We start from the raw sequence: 23,371 nt of genomic DNA, 5'->3' as shown, positions 1-23,371 counted from the left end.
AGGAAATTTGGAAAAGAAGGAATACAGAGTAAAGGGGAAATTTCAAAAAATGGTTTGGGCATTTTTAAGTATACAATGTTGTCTCACCTGATGAAGTGTTAAGAAGATTCTTTGAAGGTGTTGCTTCAAGGATTAATATTAACCTTTTTTCTGGATGAAACATATGGCCATTTGTTGAGGTTGTGAACTAACCTGTTGGGTTTGGGGCACTCTGTGGCCAGTGGTGGGTTTCTGTGATGGCACAGGGACCCAAGTATGAGATCCTGCGAGAACTTGGTCGAGGGAGTTATGGGGTCGTCTATGAAGCAGCAGCCAGGGCTGGAGGCAGAGTGGCTGTGAAAAAAATGCCATGTGACTCTCCTGAAAGCTCTGAGCTGGCTCTCCAGGAGTTTTGGGCACTGAGCAGTGTGAGGAGAAGGCACTCAAATGTGATCTGGTTGGATGAGTGTATCTTGCAGAGGGGCCACTCTGTCCAGGAGATGACCAGGGGCTCATGGGAATCCGAGAGTCAACTATGCCTCGTTGAGACATGCCTGAAGGGCAAAAGCTGCCTTGACCCTCAGTCCTCCCACTGCCTGTGGTTTGTGATGGAGTTTTGTGATGGGGGGAACCTCAATCACTACCTTCTGGGTCGAGCTCCAGACTGCAGCCTGAACCTCAGCTTCATGCGACAACTGAGTGCGGCTGTGGCCTTCCTGCACATGAATGACATCGTCCATCGAGACCTCAAGCCGGACAATATCCTGGTCTCCTGCCGTTCCACAGGACCTGTGCTAAAGGTGAGCCCTTCTACCAAAGTGCATGACCATTCACTTCCCTGTACTGTATTCCATCTGCCCATTCTCCTAATATGTCTAAATCCTCTGTAGACTCCCTGCATCATCAACGCTGCCTGCCCCTCCACCTATCTCCACTTAAAACAACTGTTTTAAAACTAAGGTGACTGGGAATGAGAGGGAATCCTGGCTGGCATGAACAAGCTGGGCTGAAGGGCCTTTTTCCATGCTTTGACTCTGATTACAAAATCTATATTTTTGTAGTACTCTTAAGTCACAGTTCCAACCCCCACCCCAGCATATGATTTTAAAAATGGTCATGTCGCTTCTGTAGAGGGAGAGTTAATAGCTCAGGACATCCACCTCACAGAGGGATTGGAGGTGGAGAGGGTGAGCAATTTCAAGTTCCTGGGTGTCAATATCTCCGAGGGCCTAACCTGGTTTCCACATATTGATGCAGCTATGAAGAAAGCAATTCAGTAGCATGTTTCATTAGGAGTGTGAGGAGAGTTGGTTTGTCACATAAAACACTCTCAAGCCTCTACAGATGTACCATAGAGAGCATTCTGACAGGCTGCATCACTTGCTGCGTTCTGACTAGCTGTACTGGGAGTGGGGTGGGGCGGGGGGGGGGGTGCTACTGCACAGGATTGAAGTAAGTTGTAACGTTAGTCAGCTCCATCATGGGTACTAGCCTCTGTAGTATACAAGACATCTTTAAGGAGCAGAGCCTCAGGAAGGTGGCATTGATCATTAATGACCCCCACCAACCAGGATGTTCCTCCATCTCATTGTTACTGTCAGGGAAGAAGTACAGGAGTCTGAAGGCACACACTCAGTGATTCAGGAACAGCTTCTTCCCCTCTGCCAACTGATTTCTAAATGGACACTGAACCCGTGAACACTTCCTCACTTTTTAAATTTGTTTTTGTACTGCTTGTTTAACTTAACTATTTTATAGACATATTTTACTGTAATTCAGGTTTTTCTATATCACATACCTGTAGTACCGTTGCTGCTAAGTTAACAAATTTCACAGCATATGCTGGTGATATTGAACCTGAATTTGATTCAGTGGTTTTGACACACAGTTGCTGACAATGTAGGGAATGGAATTTGTCTCTTACTTGATGGCTAGTCACCTGACCAGGTAGTTAGGTTTTGTTCTTGGACTGTGGAATGGGATTTCCATGCTATTTTGATGTTCACTCCCCCCAGTGCTTTGGACACCCAGAGCCCCAATATTGCATGAAATTTACCCTCCTGACTTGATCAAAGACATCTAGGCTTTTCTGTATGATTATTTCTCCTATTGATTTCTTGAACGTGTGTAATCTGACCTACCCATCAGTATCATCTGGTATGGATCAAAACTTTGTTATTAGGACAAGGTCTGATACTCCAAGTATTGATGTCAAAAATAATTCGCTTCCCTTGTGTAAAATGACTTGACCCCATGAAATTGGATCTGTATATATTGTCCTCTTTAGCGTTCAAAATCCCCTTTTGGAAATTGAGCCTGCTGAGAATGTGGATGAGTTCAACTCCCTTGTTCCCCATCAGAAGCATTAGGCCAGATGCTGTCATAAAATCTTTATTGTTAGTTCCTCACCTTATGTCCTTTCATTTCTATCCCTGCAGGGATGAGAGTGACTCGTGATGAAATTCCCACCAGTACAGTTAGATCACTACCACAGCTGACGGCCTATGTGTTCTGTCTTACAGCACAGTACAGGCCCTTCAGCCCACGATGTTGTGCCGACCCTTAAACCCTGCCTCCGATATAACCCCCCACTTTAAGTTCCTCCATATACCTGTCTAATAGTCTCATAGATTTCACTAGTGTATCTGCCTCCACCATTGATTCTGGCAGTGCATTCCACGCACCAACCACTCTCTGAGAGAAAAACCTTCCTCTAATATTCCCCTTGAACTTCCCTCCCCTTAACTTAAAGCCATGCCCTCTTGTATTGAGCAGTGGTGCCCTGGGGAAGAGGTGCTGGCTGTCCATGCTATCTATTCCTCTTAATATCTTGTACACCTCTATCATGTCTCTTCTCATACTCCTCTCCAAAGAGTAAAGCCCTAACTCCCTTAATCTCTGATCATAATGCATACACTCAAAACCAGGCAGTATCCTAGTAGATCTCCTCTGTCCCCTTTCCAATGCTTCCACATCCTTCCTATAGTGAGGCGACCAGAACTGGACACAGTACTCCAAGTGTGGCCTAACTAGAGTTTTATAGAGCTGCATCATTACATCGTGTCTCTTAAACTCTATCCCTCGACTTATGAAAGCTAACACCCCATAAGCTTTCTTAACTACCCTATCTACCTGTGAGGCAACTTTCAGGGATCTGTGGACAGGTACCCCCAGATCCCTCTGCTCCTCCACACTCCTGATTATCCTGCCATTTACTTTGTACTCTGCCTTGGAGTTTGTCCTTTCAAAGTGTACCACCTCACACTTCTCTGGGTTGAACTCTATCTGCCACTTCTCAGCCCACTTCTGCATTCTATCAATGTCTCTCTGTAATCTTTGACAATCCTCTACACTATCCACAATGACACTAACCTCTGTGGCATCTGCAAACTGTCCAACCCACCCTTCTACCCCCACACCCAGTTCATTAATAAAAATCACGAAAAGTAGAGGTCCCAGAACCAATCCTTGTGGGACACCACTAGTTACAACCCTCCAATCCGAATGTACTCCCTCCACCAGCTACAAGAGCAGAACTAGGTCATTTGGCCCATCTTGTCTGCTCCGCCATTTCATTATGGCTGATTCAGTTCTCTCAGCCCCAATCTTTTGCCTTATCTCCATTTCCTTTCATGCCCTGACTAATCAAGAATCTGCCTTAAATATACCCAATAACTTGGACTCCATAGCTCCCTGTGGCAATGAATTCCACTAATTCACCACTTTGGCTAAAGAATTTCCTCCTAATCTCTGTTCTAAATTGATGACCCTCAATTCTGATTCTGAGGCCGTGTCCTCTGGTCTTGCGCTCCCCCCATATGGGAAACATTTTCTTCATATTCCCTCTCTTGAGGCCTTTCAATATTCAAAAGGTTTTCACGTGATTTCTCCCCCCCCCCACCCCTTCATTCTTCTGAATTCCAGTGGGTATAGGACCAGAGCCTTCAAACGTTCTGCATATGATAAGCCTTTCAATTTTGGAATTCTTGTGAACCTCCTTTGAACCCTCTCCAATGTTCATAAGGCCATAAGATATAGGCGTAGAATTAGACCATTTGGCCTATCGAGTCATGGCTGATCCATTTTTCTTCTCCGTTACAATCTCCTGCTGCCTACCCCTCCATCCACTGTATCCCTTCATGCCCAGACCAAACTAGAATCTATCAACTTCTGCCTTAAATATACATAAAACTTAGCCTCCACAGCTGCCTGTGGCAACTAATTCCACAGACTCACCACTCTCTGGCAAAAGAAGTTCCTCCCCACTCCATTCTAAAAGGATACCCTTCTATATTTGAGGCTGTGTCCTCTGGTCTTTGACTCCCACCATAAGAAATATATTCTCCACATACACTCTATCAATGTCTTTCACCATTTGATAGTTTTCAATTATGTCATCCCTCATTCTTCTAAATTCCAGTGAATACAAGCCTAGAGCCATCAAACGCTCTTCAAATAATGAGGTGTTTAATTCTGGACTTATTTTTGTGACCCTCCTTTGAACCCACTCCAGTTTCAAAATGTCCTTTCTAAAATGAGGGGCCCAAACTGCTCACAATACTTAGTGAGGCCTCACCAGTGCTTTATAAAGTCTCAACATTACATCCTTGCTTTTATATTCCAGTTGTCTTGAAATGAATGCTACATCGCATTTGCCTTCCTCACCATAGACTCAACCTGCAAATTAACCTTTAGGAAATCCTGCATAAGGACTCCAAAGTCCCTTTGCATCTGTTTTTTTTGTATTTTCTCTCCATTTAGAAAATAGTCAGATCTTTCATTTCTTCAACCAAGGTACATGACCTTGCACTTCCTGACATTGTATTCCATCTGCCACTTCTTTGCCCATTCTCCTAATCTGTCTACGTCCTTCTGTAGCTTCCCTATTTCCTCAAAACAACTTGTCACCCCTCCTATCTGCATATCATCTGTCTACTTTGCACCAAACCCATCTATCTCATCATCCAGATCATTGACATAAGACGTAATAAGAATTGGTACCAACAGAGCCCTGTAGAACACCACTTGTGACCGGCAGCCAGTCAGCAAAGGCTTTCTTTATTCCCACTTGTTGCCTCCTTCCAATCAATCACTATGTTCTCCATGTTAGGATCTTTCCCATAATTCCATGTGCTTGTACCTTGTTAAACAGCCTTGTGTGTGGCACCTTGTCAAATGTCTTCTGAAAATCCAAGTACACAACAGCAACTAATTCTCCTTTGTCTATCCTGCTTGTTACTGCTTCAAAGAATTCCAACAGATTTGTCAGGCAAGATTTTCCCTTGAGGAAACTATGCTGGCTATGACCTATTTTATCATGTGCCTCCAAGTACCCTCAAACCACATCCTTAATAATTGACTCCAATGTCTTCCCAACCACTGAGGTCAGACTAACTATAATTTCCCTTCTGCCTCTCTTCCTTCTTGAAGAGTGGAATTTACCAGCCTCCCAGAACAATTCAAGAATCTAGTGATTCTTGAAAGATCATTATTAATGCCTTCACAATCTCTTCAGCTACTTCTTTCAGAACCCTGGTGTGTACACCATCTGCACCGGGAGACTTGTCTCCCTTCAAACCTTTGTTTCCCAAGAGCTTTCTGTCTAGTAATGGTAACTTCACACACTTCACACCTGCTGACACCTGGAACTTCCACCATGCTGCTGGTGTCTTCCACAGTGAAGACTGATGCAAAATACTTATTCAGTTCATCTGCCTTTTCCTTGTCCCCCATCACTACCTCTCCAACTAGGTTTGCCAGTGGTCTGATATACACTCTCACCTCTCTTTTTGCTTTTATGTATCTGAAGAATCTTTCAGTATCCTCTTTAATATAATTGGCTAGCTTACTTTCATGTTCCACCTTCATTTTCTTAATTATTTTTTAGTTGTTTTCTGTGGTATTTAAAAACTACCCTCTCCCCCCCCCCTCCTCTAACTTCCCACTAGTTTTCACTCTATTGTATGCCCTCTTTGACTTGTGTTGGCTTTAACTTCTCTTGTTAGCCACAGTCATGTCATCTTTCTGTTAGAATGCTACTTCCTCTTTGGGATGTATATACCCTCTGCCTTCCAAGTTGCTTCCAGAGGGTTCCAGCCATTGCTGCTCTGTGTCATCCTTGCCTGTGTTCTTTTCCAATCAATTCTGGTCAATTCCTCCATCATGCTTCTGTAATTTCCTTTACTCCACTGTAATACTGAAACATCTGATGTTAACTTCTCAAATTTCAGGGTGAATTTGATCATATTATGATCTCTTTCCCCGAAGGATTCTTTTACCTTCAGCTCTCTAATCAATTCAGGTTCATTGTACAACACCCAATCCAATACAGCTGATCCCCTCATGGGCTCAACTACGAGCTGCTCTGAAAAGCCATCTCATAAGCACTCTAGAAACTCCACCTCATGGAATCCCGTAGTAACCAGATTTTCTCAATCTATCTGCATATTGAAATCACCCATGATTATTGTAACATTGCCCTATTGGCATGTGTTTTCTATATCCCATTGTAACTTGTAGACCACATCCTTACTATTGCTTGGGGGTCTGTATATAACTCCCATAGGGTCATCTTACCATAGCTGTATCCACAACAAATCAGCACCTTCTGACCCTATGTCATCTTCTTCTAATGATTTGATTTCATTTTTTTTTACCAATAGAGCTACGCCACCCCCTCTGCTTTCCTGCCTGTCCTTTTGATACAATGTGAATCCTTGGATATTAAGCTCCCAGCTATAATCTTCTTTCAGCCATGATTCAGTGATTCATGAATTCATGATTCAGCCTACAACATCATACATTCCAATCTGTGACTGTTACAATTCATCGATCTTATTCCATATACAGTGTGCATTCAAATATTACACTTCTATTCCTGTATTCATCTTTTTTGATTTTTGTCCACCTTTTACATTGCAACTCATCCTGTTGACTGCAAATTTGCCCTATCATCAGCCTCTCATTGCTCAGAGTCTCACTACACATTGCCTCCTTTTGTAAACCAACTACCTCATCTTCAGTGTATTTTTTCTAAGATGAGGGTCATAGTAGTGAAGTGAGGTCTCAACAGTTCCTTATAAAACCTCAACGTTGCATCCTTGTCTTTATTGCTGTTTCTTATTGTATAGACTTGCTTACCTTTCTACATTTCTAATCGCAGGAGCTTCTTAAAAATTGTGCTGTTCTGTCAGAGTTATCTCATGGGTTTCCTCTGGGTCCTTTCCAGAGGTCTGTTTGGTTACTTCTGATTATTCTTGATGCAGAAGCAATAATAATTTGTTGAACTTTGCAACCTGTCCAGAGACTTCCCAAAGTTGTGGTCTCTTCAAATCTTATAAATGCAGTAAGATTGTGTTGTTTTTTTTTTCTCCTTGGAAAATAATGCAAAAATAATAGTTCCTAAGCATTGAAGTTTTCTTGCTTTTAAAAACATGTAAAACTTTCCAGAAAGAATAATTTAATCTGTATCTTTATCTACTCACCTGGTTTTGTATCATAAACAAGATGAGATGTTGTACTGAAACCCATAATTCAGATTAATGAATACAATGAATTGCAGTTAATTGGAACACTTAGGGACCAGTGCATTTTGGCCCAATTAAGCAGCCGTCAAAGTTTCATGGAAATACTTCAAAAGGTATAAAGATAAAATGAATAACATTTTACATAGTTAAATGAAATATGGAACAAATTAGAAATCTACTGCAATTCTATAAAACTTTAATTCCTAATATTTATTGACAGTGGAATTCATCTGCATTGTTCTTTTGCCTGGAAGTGATCAAAATCAGCACTGACTCCTGGTGCAGATAATGCACTGCATTCATACACTGATACTGACAAATCATCCTCTAAATCTTTTTCATTTTCATTTTCAAGATGATTGTCAATACATTCAAATTTTCTGTAGTTTCTAACTTGCTGAAGTAGTGAAATAGTTTCATTGTCACTCCTGGCCCTTTCTATTCTGAATTGTCCTACTGCTTATTGTTCACCAGCTCTCAGTGACAGAACTTGCTGCTTTTTGAACACACAGACAACTGGTGTTGTTTCAAAGCTGTTCCTCAAAGCATGGTGTTGTGTCTAACAGCCACACAGGTTCATGTGAATGACTAAGCAGCATAGTGTCCCAAATAAACAAAAGGAATCCCAGGTAGTTTCTCAATTAGCTTTTGTTCTTGAAGAGTTGTCCCAAATCAGCTGCCCTGATTAACTGATGGCCCAATTAACTGGAGTACACTGTATATTGAAGATCATTCAATGGTCCTTGGTGTTTTGTAGTTAGGTCCACCAACTTAAAAATTACTAGTTTTTACTTCTGTTCATATGTCTCCTATTCACATTCCTGTTGAAAAGATTTAAAGATTTAGTTTATTTGTCACACGTATATCAAAGCATTCAGTGAAGTGCATTGTTTACACAAGCAACCAACACAGTTCAAGGATGTACTGGGGCAGCCCAAAACAGTTGCCATGCTTCTGATGCCAACATTGTATGCCCACAACACAAACCCTAAACTGTACACATTTGAAATGTGGGATGAAACCTGAGTAGCCAAAGGAAAACCATGTGGTCATGAAGAGACAGTACACACTCATTACAGACAGTGGTGGGTCACTGACACTGTAATAGTGTTACCCAATCCCATTGTGTTTGTCCTGCAGAAATGATCTGGATGCCTTTGCTTTCTGACCATTGCTTGCCTTTCTATTGGTTTAGAAAGGAGGCTGTTAGCGACAGTTGCAAAATCAGCTCAGCCACAAATGTGCTTAAAGTGGATGTTGATTGGTTTTTAATTAGCAAGAACACTGAAGGTTATGAGGAGAAAGTGGGAGAACGGGATTGAGAGGGAAAATAAATCAGCCCAGACTGAACAGTGGAGGAAACTCAATGGGCGAAATGGCCTCATTTTGCTCCATGTTTTATGGTCTTAATCTCACTCCAATGCTTGGGCAATCCCTTCAGGATTGACTCCATTTGTTTCCACTCTGAATCCTGAGGTGAATGGAGAGCATAGGACAAGAGATACCTGATGAAGTGGGTGGGTAATGTTGTGAGATGGCGTATTCCAGCTTGTACAGTGTTTTGTGTGCTCCTGATGAATAGCTTTGACGTTCTTAACACCGTCCTCCTCCACTTGGCATGATCATGGGCCAGAAGTTACTGGAGTTCTTGTGTTTCTACCTGCTTTAAGTGTATCTTTGAACTTTGTCTCCTGTCTACCTAATCTTTTCCCATCTTTGTTGGAGTTTAGAAGAATGAAGGGGATGAAAGGCCAATATAGAGAGCAACTGGAGAGGATGCTTTTTATAGTGGGAAATCTAGGTCCAGAGGGCACAGCTGCAGGAGAGAAAGATGTCCCTTTAGAACTGAGGTGAGGAAGAACTTCTTTAGTCAAAGGGTCATGAATCTGTGGAATTTGTTGCCACAGATGGCAGTGCAGGCCAAGTCATTGGGTATATTTAAAGTGTAGTTTGATAGACTCTTGATTAGGGGAGAAGGCAAGAGAATGGGGTTGAGGAAGAAAATTAATCAGCCACGATGAAATAGTGAGCAGACTCGGTTAGCTGAATGGCTTAATTTTGTTCTTGTTTCTCGCGGTCTTGTGGCTTTATAAAGCAGTCTGAAAAATATCCTTGGGAGTCTGGTGGCAGAGATGTGAATGTGACCATTTGAATGCAACCAGTTGAAGTCTTGCACCAATTGTGACGAGTGTTGAAGTCCGTTTGAAGAATTGCATCTGTCCAGTTGGTCTCTGCTTTTTAAAAATATAATTGCTGTGAGTTTAAAGTGCAATATCTTAAATTCTGTTTTCCAGAAATAGCTTTATTCTTGGGACTTTTGGGTAGTTCTCCTTGCACAGGGAGGGGGAAGGGGAAGATGAGATTTGAACTGTGCAAAATGATGATGGGGTTAGATAAAGTAGATATATTTAGAGGTAATTGTTCTTTTAGTAATTGCTAAAAACTTTAACTCCAGTTATTACAGACTTGTGTTCAATATCTTCTAGGGAAGACATTGATTTTAAAAGTGCCACTTAATATATTTCTCGTAGAGTTATGGGAATGGGTAGGATAGTAGAAATAGTTTCATATTGCAACAGTTTCTGTGGAGATTGCTATGATCCATTTATCTTCACGTTCCCTTTGAGGACTTCCCAAAACATTTAAAGCAAAAAGAATTCTTGACTCTGCTTTGTAGCAAATGTGGCTGTCAGTTTGCACATAACCAACTCCATCAGCAGCATGACGGCTAGAATCTGTTCCAGTCATGTTTTATTTGGATAAACATTGCCTTGAACACTGAGTGAACATTAATCTAGTGTCCAAGTGGATAGCTGCTCAGTCTAACATGCCTGAAAGATGGTGCCTCTAACAATGCAGCAGCCATCGGTTCTGCACCAAAGGCTTGGTGTAGATCTTCAGCTGGAGCTGGATTTGCATCCTATTTCAAAAGCCTGCTTTCTCGATGGAGCCATTACTGATGCCGTCAATTGAGGAAGGGCATGAGCAAAAATGAACTTCTGTTTTTGTACAAATACACTTTCTATGTGCTGTCATCTTTGGACGTCTCAAAGCCCCGTATTACTTCACTGGTGGACCTGAGAATTCCTGTCATCTTTGCAGAGCATTTATTTATTTTCAGGTTCCAATAAAAGAGACATGAATTTTCCAATTTTCACCATTAGTGGAATTCAATATTCATTAATAGAATTCCAATGTTTGTAGAGCAGTTATTTACTTTCAAGCTCCAATAAATCAGATTGTTTTTCGAGCACAGAACACGCTCTCAGCCCATGATGTTGTATTAACCTTTTGACCCACTCTAAAATCAATCCATCCCTCCCTCCCACATAGCCCTCCATTATTCTTTCATCCATGTCCTTGCATATTATACAGTATATAAGAATCTCTTGAATGTCCCTAGTGTACTTAGCAACAGTAATCTTCAAGTGGCTGGTTGAAGGCTGGACACAGGCTAATGAGACCTTCTCCATGTTTCAGGTGGCTGACTTTGGCTTGAGTAAGAAGTGCCAAAGCAAAGGGAGCATGAGCCGGTGGCAAGTGTCTGCGGCCTGTGGCACTGATTTCTACATGGCCCCAGAACTCTGGGAGGGACACTACTCGAACAAGGTAGATATCTTTGCCCTTGGGATCACCTTCTGGGCCATGCTGGAGAGAATCACTTTCAGAGACACAGAATCCAAGAAGGAACTGCTCGGTGAGTTTTGGAAAAAAGGATTGACCTGTGGCAGACGTTTGAAGAATTACCCTTCAGTGTCTGCAAAGAGTCATTCAGGTTGTTCATGCAGAGGAAGAGTGAAATTAAAAGAAACTAAATACAACCATGCATTTGAATGCACAGACATGGAACCTTACAGTCAGGAACAAGCCCTTCAGCCCATGATACTATGCAAAACCAATTTAAACTAGTAATTAAACAATTATCTAAACTAATCCCTTCTGCCTATGTGATGTTCATATCGTCTACAAGTCTAAGCCTCCGAATAGTCTCTTTTGTTTCTGGCTCCATTATCAACCCTAGCAGTACATTTCAGACACCAATATCCTGTATTTAAAATAAATAAATAATCAACTTGCCCCACAATTGCCTTTGAACTTGCCCTCTCTTACCTTACATGCATGCCCTCAATATTAGACGCCCAATCTTGAGAGAAAGATGCTAGCCGTCTGTTTCAGAATCTAAGTTTTATTGTCATTATCTTGTATGATATGAAATGTTTTGTGGCATCAGTGGAATGCAAAATCAAATTATTATAAATTACAAAATAATGCAAAAACTGTAAGTATTCATGGACTTTTCAGAAATCTGATGGTGGAGGGAAAGTAGTTGTTCCTGAATCATTGAATGTGAGTCTTCAGGCTCCTGTACCTTTTCCCTGATGGTAGTAATGTTCTGGAAGATGAAGGTCCTTCTCGATGGATGCCACCGCCTTGAGGCATCACCTTTTCAAGATGCCCTTGATGGTAGAAGGTTGGAACTGGCTAAGTCTGCAATCCTGTGCATTAGAGCTTTCTTTCCAGGCAACCAGTCAGAATGCTCTCCACGGTGCATCTGTAGAAATTTTCTGGAGTCTTTAGTGACATACCAAATCTCCTCAAACTCCAGATGAAGAATAGCCAGTGGTGTGCTTATGATTGCATCATCTGTTGGGCCCAGGATAGATCTTCATGGGTGTTGACACCCAGGAACTTGAAGCTACTCACCCTTTCCACTACTGACCCCTCAATGATTGGTGTGTGTTCTCCTGACTTCCTGTTCCTTAAGTCCACAATCAGTTCCTTGGTCTTGCTGACACAATGCAAGTTTGTTGTTGCTGATCTATTCATCTCCTGTATGCGCCTCATAGTCTTCTGATAGATTGCCAGCAACAGTGGTGACATCTGTGAGTTTATAAATGGTGTCTTAGCTGTGCTTAGCCATGTGTACTTGCTTCAGTCTCCCCTCAGGCTCTGCTGCTCTAAAGAAAACAGCCTAAATTTGTCCAGCCTCTCTTTTATGCCCCCTAATCCAGACAGCATCTTGGTCTCCTCTAAACACCCTCTCCTATGCCTCCACATCCTTCCTGTAATGGGATGAATGTAATTAAATTCAATACCACAGGAACGGCCTAAGAGTTTTATAAAGCTGCAGCATCACCTCCTGACTCTTGAACTCAGTGAGTTGACAAATAAAGCCAAGTATGCCGTATAACTCCTTTATCAGCACATCAACCTGTGTAGCCTCTTACAGGGACCACTTGCAATTACTCTGTATTCAATGTGTCAATATTCATGAATGGAATTCAACCTAGAAAGTAATGCATGGGAAGGTTTTGACTTCTGGGTCATTCTGTTAACAGTAGAAAGGTGATGAGCTCTTTTCACTGCCTTTACTGTTTTTTTTGTCAATTTGATGCCTTTGTGTGGTGAACTATGTGCCTGTCGGGACACGCCCCCTGCTGACTGCTCCTGTGGCTCCTCCCACAGGCCCCTGTATAAAGGAGGTCTGAGGCCTGACGCTCGGCCTCAGTCTCCAGGACATTGTATGATAGACACTCACTCCTGGTTCCTTCTTCCAGTCAATAAAAGCCGATATCTCGCCTTACGTCTCAGTGTGAGTTATTGATGGTGCATCACTTTGGAATAGATTTGCAGCAGCCTATTTTCTCCTGGGCCTAGGGCCCCTAAGAACAGGCCTCTAATTACCCTTCAACCATTACTTCTGAACCGGTCTGTGACTCTCCACAGCTGAGCTGATGCTGTGACCTACAGACTCACTTTCAAGGGCTCTTATAACTTGCGTTCTCAGTATATTTTTTTTTTTTGCACAGTTTGTCTTTTGCACTTTTTTTTCAGTTTTTGTGTATAATTTCCATAAAATTCTATTCCATATCTTTTTCTCCTATAAACACCTATAAGAAAATGAACCTCAAGGTAGTATGTGATAACACATAATCTATGTTAAACTTTGAATTTACCTCGGTCATGGGTTTTCTAAGGATTCTTGCATAGAGATGCAATTCAATATGCCTCTGGTGTAACAAACTAACTAATTTGCACACCTGACCTCCCTGAGCTCATGAAGTTACTGGATTAAAGCATCTGGGCTCTAATGTTGATGCACCATCAATAACTCACTCTGAGACGTAAAGGCGAGATATCGGCTTTTATTGACTGGAAGAAGGAACAAGCAGTGAGTGACCATCATACTACATCCTGGAGACTGAGAGGCCGGGCTCAGGCCTCGATCGCCTTTATACTGGGGTCTGTGGGAGGAGCCACAGGAGCAGTCAGCAGGGGGCGTGTCCAGACAGGTATATGTAGTTCACCACATTCACCCCCCTCCCCCCTTTGTTTTAAAAGAGAGTCCCCATGTGGCGAAGTTTCTTGCAGGTTAAGTCTATCAGGTGGTCGAATCTGTCGCTGCGATCTACGTAGCACCGGCTGTGATTGCACAGGTGCCGGTGGTGATTGCACCAGAGACGGAGGTTGTGCTGGTTCCGGCCTAACTGGAGGTGTCAGCCCACTAGGCGTCAGTGATCCCTCACGCGTGTGCAAGGCGCCTGGTATATACGCATACAAAACGCCCGGTATATGAGTGTCTTGAGGAGTCTGTGTAGGGCTTGGTGTGCGCGGTGTCACCTCGGGTACAGGGTTCATAGTTACCGGGGAGTGCTCGGGGTAGTGGTCTGCTGCTCCTGCGGGTGCCAGATTGCGGATGGAGACCGTGTCCTCCCGCCCATCAGGTAAGATCACGTAGGCATACTGGGGGTTCGCATGTAGAAGGTGAACCCTCTCGACCAGCGGAGAGTATTTATTACTCCTCACATGTCTCCGGAGCAGCACTGGCCCTGGGGACGTCAGCCAAGCTGGTAGGGTGGTCCCAGTGACAGACTTCCTGGAAAAAGAGAATAGGCGCTCGTGAGGGGTGGCATTGGTGGACATACATAACAGGGAGCGGATAGAGTGGAGTGCCTCGGGGAGGACCTCCTGCCATTGAGAGACCGGCAACCCTTTTGACTTAAGGGCTAAAAGTGTGGCCTTCCACACTGTGGCATTCTCCCTCTCCACCTGTCCATTTCCCTGGGGATTATAACTCGTGGTCCGACTAGTAGCAATGCCCCTAGCCAGCAGGTACCGGCGCAGCTCGTCACTCATAAAGGAGGACCCTCTATCACTGTGGATATAGCAGGGATATCCGAACAGAGTGAAGAGCTGGCGCAGGGCTTTTATGATGGATGTGGCAGTGGTGTTGGGGCAGGAAATGGCAAAGGGGAACCGCGAGTATTCGTCGATAATATTGAGAAAATAGACATTGCAGTCGGTGGAGTGAAGGGGGCCCTTAAAGTCAATACTCAGTCGCTCAAAAGGGCGGGTGGCCTTGACAAGTTACGCCGTTTCAGGACGGTAGAAGTGCGGTTTGCACTCAGAGCAGATTTGGCAGTCCCTGGTCATCGTCCTGATGTCCTCCAGGGAGTACGGCAGGTTCCGGGCTTTCACGAAATGGTAAAATCGGGTGACCCCCGGATGGCAAAGATGTGCATGAAGGGCATAAAGCTGGTTGAGCTGTGCGCTAGCACACGTTCCCCGGGATAGGGCATCAGGGGGCTCATTGAGCCTTCCAGGCCGGTACAGGATATCATAGTTGTGGGTGGAGAGTTCTATTCTCCACCGCAAAATTTTATCATTTTTGATTTTGCCCCGCTGTTGGTTGCTGAACATGAACGGTCAGCAAGGTGAACCTTTTGCCAGTGAGATAGTGCCTAATAGCTTCCACTATGACCTGGGCTTCTTTCTCCACTGCAGAGTGCCGAATTTTAGAGCCTTGGAGGGTACGAGAAAAGAATGCTACTGGCCTGCCTTCCTGATTGAGGGTAGCAGCCAGTGCAAAGTCGGAGGCGTCACTCTCTACTTGGAAGGGAATAGTCTCATCCACCGCATGGATCGTTGCTTTGGCAATGTCCCCTTTAAAGCAGCTGAAGGCCGCGCAGGCCTCAACAGAGAGGGGAAAAGTAGTAGACTTGACCAGGGGGCGGGCCTTGTCTGCGTAGTGAGGGACCCATTGGGCGTAATAGGAAAAAAAACCCAGGCACCGTCTGAGGGCTTTGAGAGCAGTGGGAAGAGGGAGTTCTAACAGAGGGCGCATACGGTCAGGATCAGGGCCAATGACCCCGTTTTTCACGACATACCCAAGGATAGCAAGTCGGGTGGTTCCGAACACACACTTGTCCCTGTTATAAATAAGGTTCAGAGCTACGGCCACTTGGAGAAATCGTTGGAGGTTGGCGTTGTGATCCGGCCAGTCGCGACCACAGATGGTGATGTTATCCAGGTAGGGAAATGTAGCCTTCAGTTGGTACCGGTCCACCATCCGGTCCATTTCCCTCTGGAAGACAGAGACACCATTCGTGACACCGAAGGGGACGTGCAGGAAGTGATAGAGCCTGCTGCCTGCCTCGAAGGCGGTGTAGGGGCGGTCCTCTGGGCAGATGGGGAGCTGGTGATAAGCGGATTTCAGATCTATTGTCGAGTAAACCTTGTACTGAGCTATCTGGTTGACCATATCCGCGATGCGGGGTAGGGGGTACGCGTCAAGCTGTGTGAACCTATTGATGGTTTGACTATAGTCCACAACCATCTTATTTTTCTGCCCAGTCCGAACAACAACCACCTGGGACCGCCAAGGGCTTGTGCTTGGCTTAATGATCCCCTCCCCGAGCAGCTGCTGCACCTCTGACTGAATGAAGGCCCTGTCCCCCACGCTGTACCTCCTGCTTTTAGTCGGGGGTCAGGTTGGCGAACAGCGATGGGGGAGGGATCTTGAGGGTGGAGAGGCTGCAAGTGGTGTCGGTAGCGCAGCTGTTGGCATGGTGCTGGGCGGGACGTGTGGTTCGGTGTGTGTGTGTGTGGTCAGTAGCAGGGTATATGGTGAAGTCCCACCAATCTGAGGATTCCTGACAGTGAGTGGTGGGAGAGGCCCATCATATGCCATAGTCACACTTTCGAGATGGCTCTGGAAGTCCAGTCCCAATAGCACAGGCGCGCACAGTTGAGGCATGACCAGCAGCGCAAAGTTCTGATATTCTGAGCCCTGCACCACCAATGTCGCTAAACAACCCACCCAGATGTCTATGGAATGTGACCCAGAAGCCAAGGTGACTCTCTGACTTACTGGCTGTGTCACGAGTCCACAGTGTTGCACTGTGTCCGGGTCAATAAAACTCTCAATGCTGCCCATGTCAAACAGGCAGCTAGTCCTGTGCCCCTCCACCAGGATGTCCATCAGTGACCTTGCAAGCTGGTGTGGGGCGCTTTGGTCGAGGGTTACGGTGGCCAGAGTTGAACTGCCATCTTGGTACCCAGTAAACACCGGTGGGTTGGGGGTGGGGCATGTTGACACCGACAAAGATGGCCGCCCACATCCGGGCATGCAAAATGGCGGCCCCTATGTCTCACACACGGGTCAGGGGCGGGGCATGTTGATGCCGAGAAAGATGGCCGCCCACATCTGGGCATGCAAGATGGTGGCCCCCGCGTCTCACACGCAGCGCTGCTCGACCCCACTTGCAGTTTAGACTGACAGACCTTGGCAAAATGGCCCTTCTTCCCACAGCTGGAGCAGGTCGCTTCTCGAGCCGGGCAGTGTTTTCGGGGGTGTTTTTCGAGTCCACAGAAGTAACACAGCTCGGGCTTTCACCTGGCTGCAGCTATGGTCGGGTTCAGGGAAATTCGGCGCCCAATTCTCCAGGCTGCTGTCGTCGGGTAGCTAAACGATGTCTTGCATAGATGGTGTTCACCGGCCTCAGGTACTGTCTTTTGAGGGTGTCCAGTGCCCCTTCGTAGGTCGACAGGTCCCTGATAAATGAATAAACTTTTGGGGTGACCCTCGAGAGGAGAATTCTGTGCATAACGGCAGGGTCAGTTGCATGAACCTCCTCCAAGTATGATTGGAAGCATGCAAGCCAGAGTTCAAAGGCAAGAGCTGCTTCAGGGTTTTGGGGGTCCAAATCCAATCTTTCCGGACGTAAAATGGTTTCCATGTTTTAAAACTTCCAGTCAATAAAATTGATGCACCATCAATAACTCACACTGAGACATAAAGGCAAGATATCAGCTTTTATTGATTGGAAGAAGGAACAAGCAGTGGTTGGCCACCATACTACATCCTGGAGACTGAGAGGCCGGGCTCAGGCCTGTGGGAGGAGCCACAGGAGCAGTCAGCAGGGGGCGTGTCCAGACAGGTATATGTAGTTCACCACAAATGTAAGACTACCTCATGGGTGCTCAATGTAATAATCCCTGTCAGCTATCTGGCTTCAGTCTTTTTAAAAAGTGAGGAAATGTAAGTAAATCCCTCTGCAATTAGATCTGCAATTAGATTGTGGAAGACCACAATACTGTGTGTGCAGATTGGTGATAACTCTGCCTAGTTGACAATCAACACTGGTGCACTTGGGTGTGTACTTAGTCCACTGCTTTACTCCCGCTATACCTATATCAAGTGCCACCTATAAATGTGCTGATGATACAATCATTGGTGGTAGAATCTCAGATGGAGATGAGTGGGTGTACAGAAGAGATATGCCAGCCAGTTGAGTGGTGTTGCAGCAACAACCTTGCACTTGAATCAATAAGACCAAAGAACTGATTGTGGACTTCAGAAAGGGTAAGATGAGGGAACATGCATTAGTCCTCAAAGAGGGATCAGAAGTGGAAAGAATGAGCAATTTCAAGTTCCTGGGTGTCAGTATCTCTGACACTCCATGTCAATAAGATGAAAGAGCTGATTGTGGACTTCGGAAAGAATAAGACGAGGGTACACATTTGAATCCTCAAGGGGAATTGGAAGTGGAGAGAGTGAGCAATTTCAAGTTCCTGGGTGTCAATATCTGAGGATCTAACCTGGTCCCAACATATCGATGCAGCTATAAAGAAGGCAAGACAGCAGCTATATTTCATTAGGAGTTTGAAGAGATTTGGGGTGTCCCCTAAAATACTTGAACTCCATAGATGTACCATGGAAAGTATTCTGACAGGCTGCATCATTGTCTGGTATTTGGGTGTGTGTGGGGGGGTGGGGGGGTGCGACTGCACAGGACCAAAATAAGCTACAAAAAGTAAAATTAATCGGCTCCAACTTGGGTACTATACTCCATAGTAACAAGACATCTTCAAGGAGCGGTGCCTCAGAAAGGTGACGTCCATTATTAAGAACCTCCATCACCCAGGATATGCCCTCTTCTCATTGTTACTGATAGGAAGGAGGTACAGAAGCCTGACAGAACAGCTTCTTCTCCTCTGCCATCGGATTCCAAATGAACATTGAACCCGTGAGTGTTACTTCACTTTTTAAATATATATTTCTGTTTTTGCACTATTTTTAATCGGTTTGATATATATACTTTTATTTTTCTTTCTATATTATCATGTAGTGCTGCTGCTAAGTTAACAAATTTCACGACACACGCCAGTGATAATAAATCTGCTTCTGATTTCACTTTCCAAGTATTTGTTTCTGAATAAATAACCCAAACTTTTTCCCTCCGCACCAAACTTCTCTTTGGTAGGAAGGATGGATGAAGAGTTTCTCCTTGCAGTAAGTCTGCTACTATTCTCAGAAACATTTGGAGTTACAAAGTTCAAAGAATTTATTATCTAAGAAATGTATTAATTTGCCACTATGTTCAGTCACTCTGTTTTCAATCATAGACTCTAGATATAGATGATACAGTAAGTTAACTGCTCTTCCCTCACATACCTTTCTCACCAACTTTATATGGTGTCAAAGTAAAGTTATGACCAAAGGACATAAATGTCACCATGTACGTACTTTGAGATTCATTTTCTTGCAGGTATTGACAGAAAAGAGATACAACAGAACTTTATGAAAGAATATACATGGACAGACCAACAAGTCAGGAAGTAATGTAATTTAAAATTAAGCTTTTCTTTTTACAATATTTTTATTCAGAAGGAAAAAAACAAGATATACAGAGTGCAGCACATAGATACATCTCAACATAAATTGTGTACGTTCATATATTGTAATAAAATTGATCAAAATGTTATAGCATAACAAAGGTATACCACTCTGTAATCAAAAATTTAAAGGTAAGTCATACATCACAAAAGAAATTTTTTGTATAAAAAAAGTCAACCCCCTACCAACTACCAAAGAAAAAAGCTGATGGATGATAATGGATAACTGGAAAAAAAAGTCATTTGCTTAAGAAGAGAAGATAAAAATATACCTAAAAGTCTGTGCACTGTTAAACTTTATAAGTTGGAGAAGTAATTTAGGAAAGGTCCCCAAATATCAAAAAGATTGTTTTGAATTTAAGACTGAGCAGCGGATCTTTTCTAAATTTAAATAAGACATAATATCATGTAGCCATTGAAGATGTGTAGGAGGGGTAGACTCCTTCCATTTAAGCAAGATTGCTCTCCTTGCTAAAAGAGAGGTAAAAACTAAAACCTGTAGTTTAGGAGTATTTAAAGTTATATCTTCATCTGCAATAATACCAAACAAGGCAGTAAGGGGATTTGGGTCAAATTGTACCCTAAAAAGTTGTGAGAAGGTATGGAATACTTACCGCCAAAACTTTTCAATTTTAGGGCAAAACCAAAACATATGAATTAAAGAGGCATCAGCAGAGTTACTTTTATTACAAAGTGGAGAAACATTCAGGTAAAAACTGGACAGCTTCTGTAAGCTCTATGAACCACTTTAAATCGTAGAAGAGAAACTTAAACCCCTTATTGAATTATGTGAAAAAGACGCTTTCTAAATGGTTCCCTCTTTCTTTATCCCTAATTGGCAGAATTAATTCGATTAAAATGAAGATTCTTCCTAAATTTTTATATCTTTTTCAGGCTTTACCTTTTTTATTCCGAAGACCTACTTTGATTCCTTAGATTCAATTTTAACATCTTATATTTGGAATAATAAACAAGCTTGTTTAAGTAAAGTTTACTTACAAAGAAATAAAGAGATGGGTGGACTAGCCCTACCCAATTTTAGGTTTTACTATTGGGCTGCCAATATATGGAATATTACTTTCTGGTCCTATTACATTTATCGTAAAGATTGCCCATCATGGGTCTCCTTAGAAGTTAATTCTGTTTTTTTTAAAAAAATCCTCTATTGTCTCTCTTCTTAGATCACATTCTTTTTCAGCAAATAAAACAATAGATAACATAATTGTTAAGCAAACTTTAAGGATCTGGTCTCAATTTAGAAAATTTTTTGGTTTAGCGAATTTTTCATTATCATCTCCCATTCTCCTTAATTTTTTTTATCCCTTCCATGACTGACAAAGTCTTTAAAGATTGGGATGAATTGGGTATTAAGTGTTTTTGAGACCTGTTTATCTCAGGATCTCTTGCTTCATTTGACCAATTGTCAAATAAATTTGCACTCCCAAAAACTCATTTTTACAGGTTCCTTCAAATTAGAGATTTTCTACGTTTCCATTTAACTACTTTTCCTATAGCTCCTTATAAAAATTTACTGGATGATCTTTTAAATTTAAAACCTTTTGTTAATGGTTCTATTACTGGTATCTATAACTTGTTGATTGATTCTAGACAAGACTTTTTAGATAAAATAAAAAAAGCTTGGGAGGATGACCTAAATTGTCAGATTTCTGATGATAGATGGAATAAAATTCTTAAACGGGTTAATAAAATTAAGCTTTTAATTTAAAAAAAACTCTCGTTGGGCTGCATCTAGTTGCCCTGTTATAAGAAAGATACTGAGGCTTCGGAGAGGTTGCTGAAGAGATTTACCACGATGCCGCCTGGATTAGAGGGCATGTGTTATCATGAGAGGTTGGGCAAACCTGGGCTGTTTTCTCGGGAGTGGTGGAGGCTGAGGGGAGATCTGATAGAGGATTATAAGAGGCATAGCTGGAGTAAACAGACCAGCATCTTTTTCCCAGGGTTGAAATGTATAATACCAAAGGGCATGCATTTGAGGTGAGAGGAGGCAAGTTCAAAGGAGATATGAGGAGCAAGCTTTTTTTTTTAAACACAAGATGATGGGTGCCTGGAATGCACTGTGTGGGTAGTGCTTGAGGCAGACACGTTTGGGACATGTAAAAAAATGCTTAGATAAGTACATGACTGTGAGGAAAATGGAAGGATAAAGTGAGGAAAAAGTGGGCTAAGCACACACCCCATGGTTCCCCAGTGATGATGGAAATTGTGGAGATGTTGCCAATCCACACTAAATAGTCTGCTGATGTGGAATTTGAAGATTCTGTTGTACAGGGAGGTACCAAGGCCCAGGTATTAGTAATGATCCTCATCGGATTCTGGCACGGTGCCAGAGGACTGGAAAACTGCAAATATCACTCCACTCTTTAAGAAAGGAGAATGGCAGCAGAAAGGAAGTTGTAGACCAGTTATCTTGATCTCAGTGGTTGGGAAGCTGTTGCAGTCAATTGTTAAAGATGAGGTTATGGAGTACTTAATGACATGGGACGAGGTAGGAGAAAGTCGGTATGGATTTCCCAAGGCAAAATCTTGCTTGACAAACCTGTTGGAATTCTTTGAGGAGATTACAAGTAGGATAGGTAAAGGGAGTGCAGTGGACATTGTATGTTTGGACTTCCAGAAGGCCTTTGACAAGGTGCCACACATGAGGCTGCTTACCAAGTTAAGAGCCCATGGTATTACAGGGAAGTTACTGACATGGTTAGAGGATTGGTAGGAGGCAGACAGTGGGAATAAAAGGATCCTTTTCTGGTTGGCTGCCAGTGACTAGTGGTGTTCTGCAGGGGTTAGTGTTGGGACTGCTTTGTTTTATGCTGTATATCAATGATTTTGATGACAGAATAGATGGCTTTGTTGCCAAGTTTGCAGATGATACAAAGATTGGTGGAGGGGCAGGTATTGTTGAGGAGACAGGTAGGCTGCAGATGGACTTGGGCAAATTAGGAGAATGGGCAAGAAAATGGCAAATGAAATACCATGTTGGAAAATGCATGGTCCTGCAATTTGGTAGTAGAAATAAATGTGCAGACTATTTTCTAAATGGGGAGAACATCCAGAAATCTGAGATGCAAAGGGACCTGGGAGTTCTTGTGCAGAACACCCTGGAGTTTAAATGAAGATTAAATGGTGCAACAGACTCAATGGGCCAGATGGCCCAATTCTGCTCCTGTGCCTTGGCAAATTGGAGCAGATCCAGATCACTCAAGCAGGAGTTGATGTGCATCATGACCGATTTCTAAAACCTCTTCATCACAGTGCATGTTGGTGTTACTGGATGATAGAGATTGATGGAGGCTATCATATTCTTCTTGGGCACTGGTATGATTGATGTCTGCTTGAAGCAGATGGGTACGTCAGACTGCTAAATTGGAAGGTTGAAGATGTCAATAAACTTCAGCCAGTTAATTAGCACAGTAGTTGGCCAGGTACGCTGCTTAGGCCAGGTGCTTTGCTTCTAGGGACTGAGATCACTGCCTCTACTCTTTCCTGATGCTGCTGACTGGCCCATTCAGTGGACTGAGATTTCCTTGGGCTGAAGTGTGGTGTCCTCAGTGCAGGGTTAATCATAAAACCATTTATTAGGAGGTAATAGTAATAACACCTGCATCCTTACACCTTCACTCCATGTTTGTCTGGATTAGAAACTGGCTGCAGTTTCTCTAAAAGTAATGCCCCAGATCTAGATCACAAACTTGATGCCCAATTTCCCTGCAGTTTAAAATGTTCTTTGCTTTAATGACATTTCCTGTCGAGTCTTTGTTTCAAACCAAGTTTCAAACTGCATGCTGCATTTCAGTTGGTCATTGGGGGGTACTCTGAGAATGAAAATGAATCAAAGCTAATTGGTAATCCATTATACAAATTGCCCAATTCATTTTATTGTTCTGGGC

The 23,371-nt window shown here is 43.2% G+C and overlaps 1 protein-coding gene across 1 annotated transcript in view; it reads left to right on the top strand.

Moving 5' to 3' along the window:
• The first annotated feature begins 236 nt into the window (after window positions 1-236).
• The window catches only part of LOC132400768 (serine/threonine-protein kinase PDIK1L-like), a 30,705-nt gene continuing 7,570 nt past the window's right edge, over window positions 237-23,371 (top strand). The window contains exons 1-2 of the mRNA XM_059982106.1: window positions 237-779; window positions 10,986-11,202. Of these exons, the coding sequence (XP_059838089.1) occupies window positions 237-779; window positions 10,986-11,202 (760 nt within the window). The remainder of the gene's footprint in view (window positions 780-10,985; window positions 11,203-23,371) is intronic.

This window comes from Hypanus sabinus, chromosome 10 (assembly GCF_030144855.1).
Source record: "Hypanus sabinus isolate sHypSab1 chromosome 10, sHypSab1.hap1, whole genome shotgun sequence".
Lineage (NCBI taxonomy): Eukaryota > Metazoa > Chordata > Chondrichthyes > Myliobatiformes > Dasyatidae > Hypanus > Hypanus sabinus.
The sequence above is the reverse complement of the archived record's forward strand: the minus strand, read 5'-3'. Positions and strand labels throughout refer to the sequence as shown.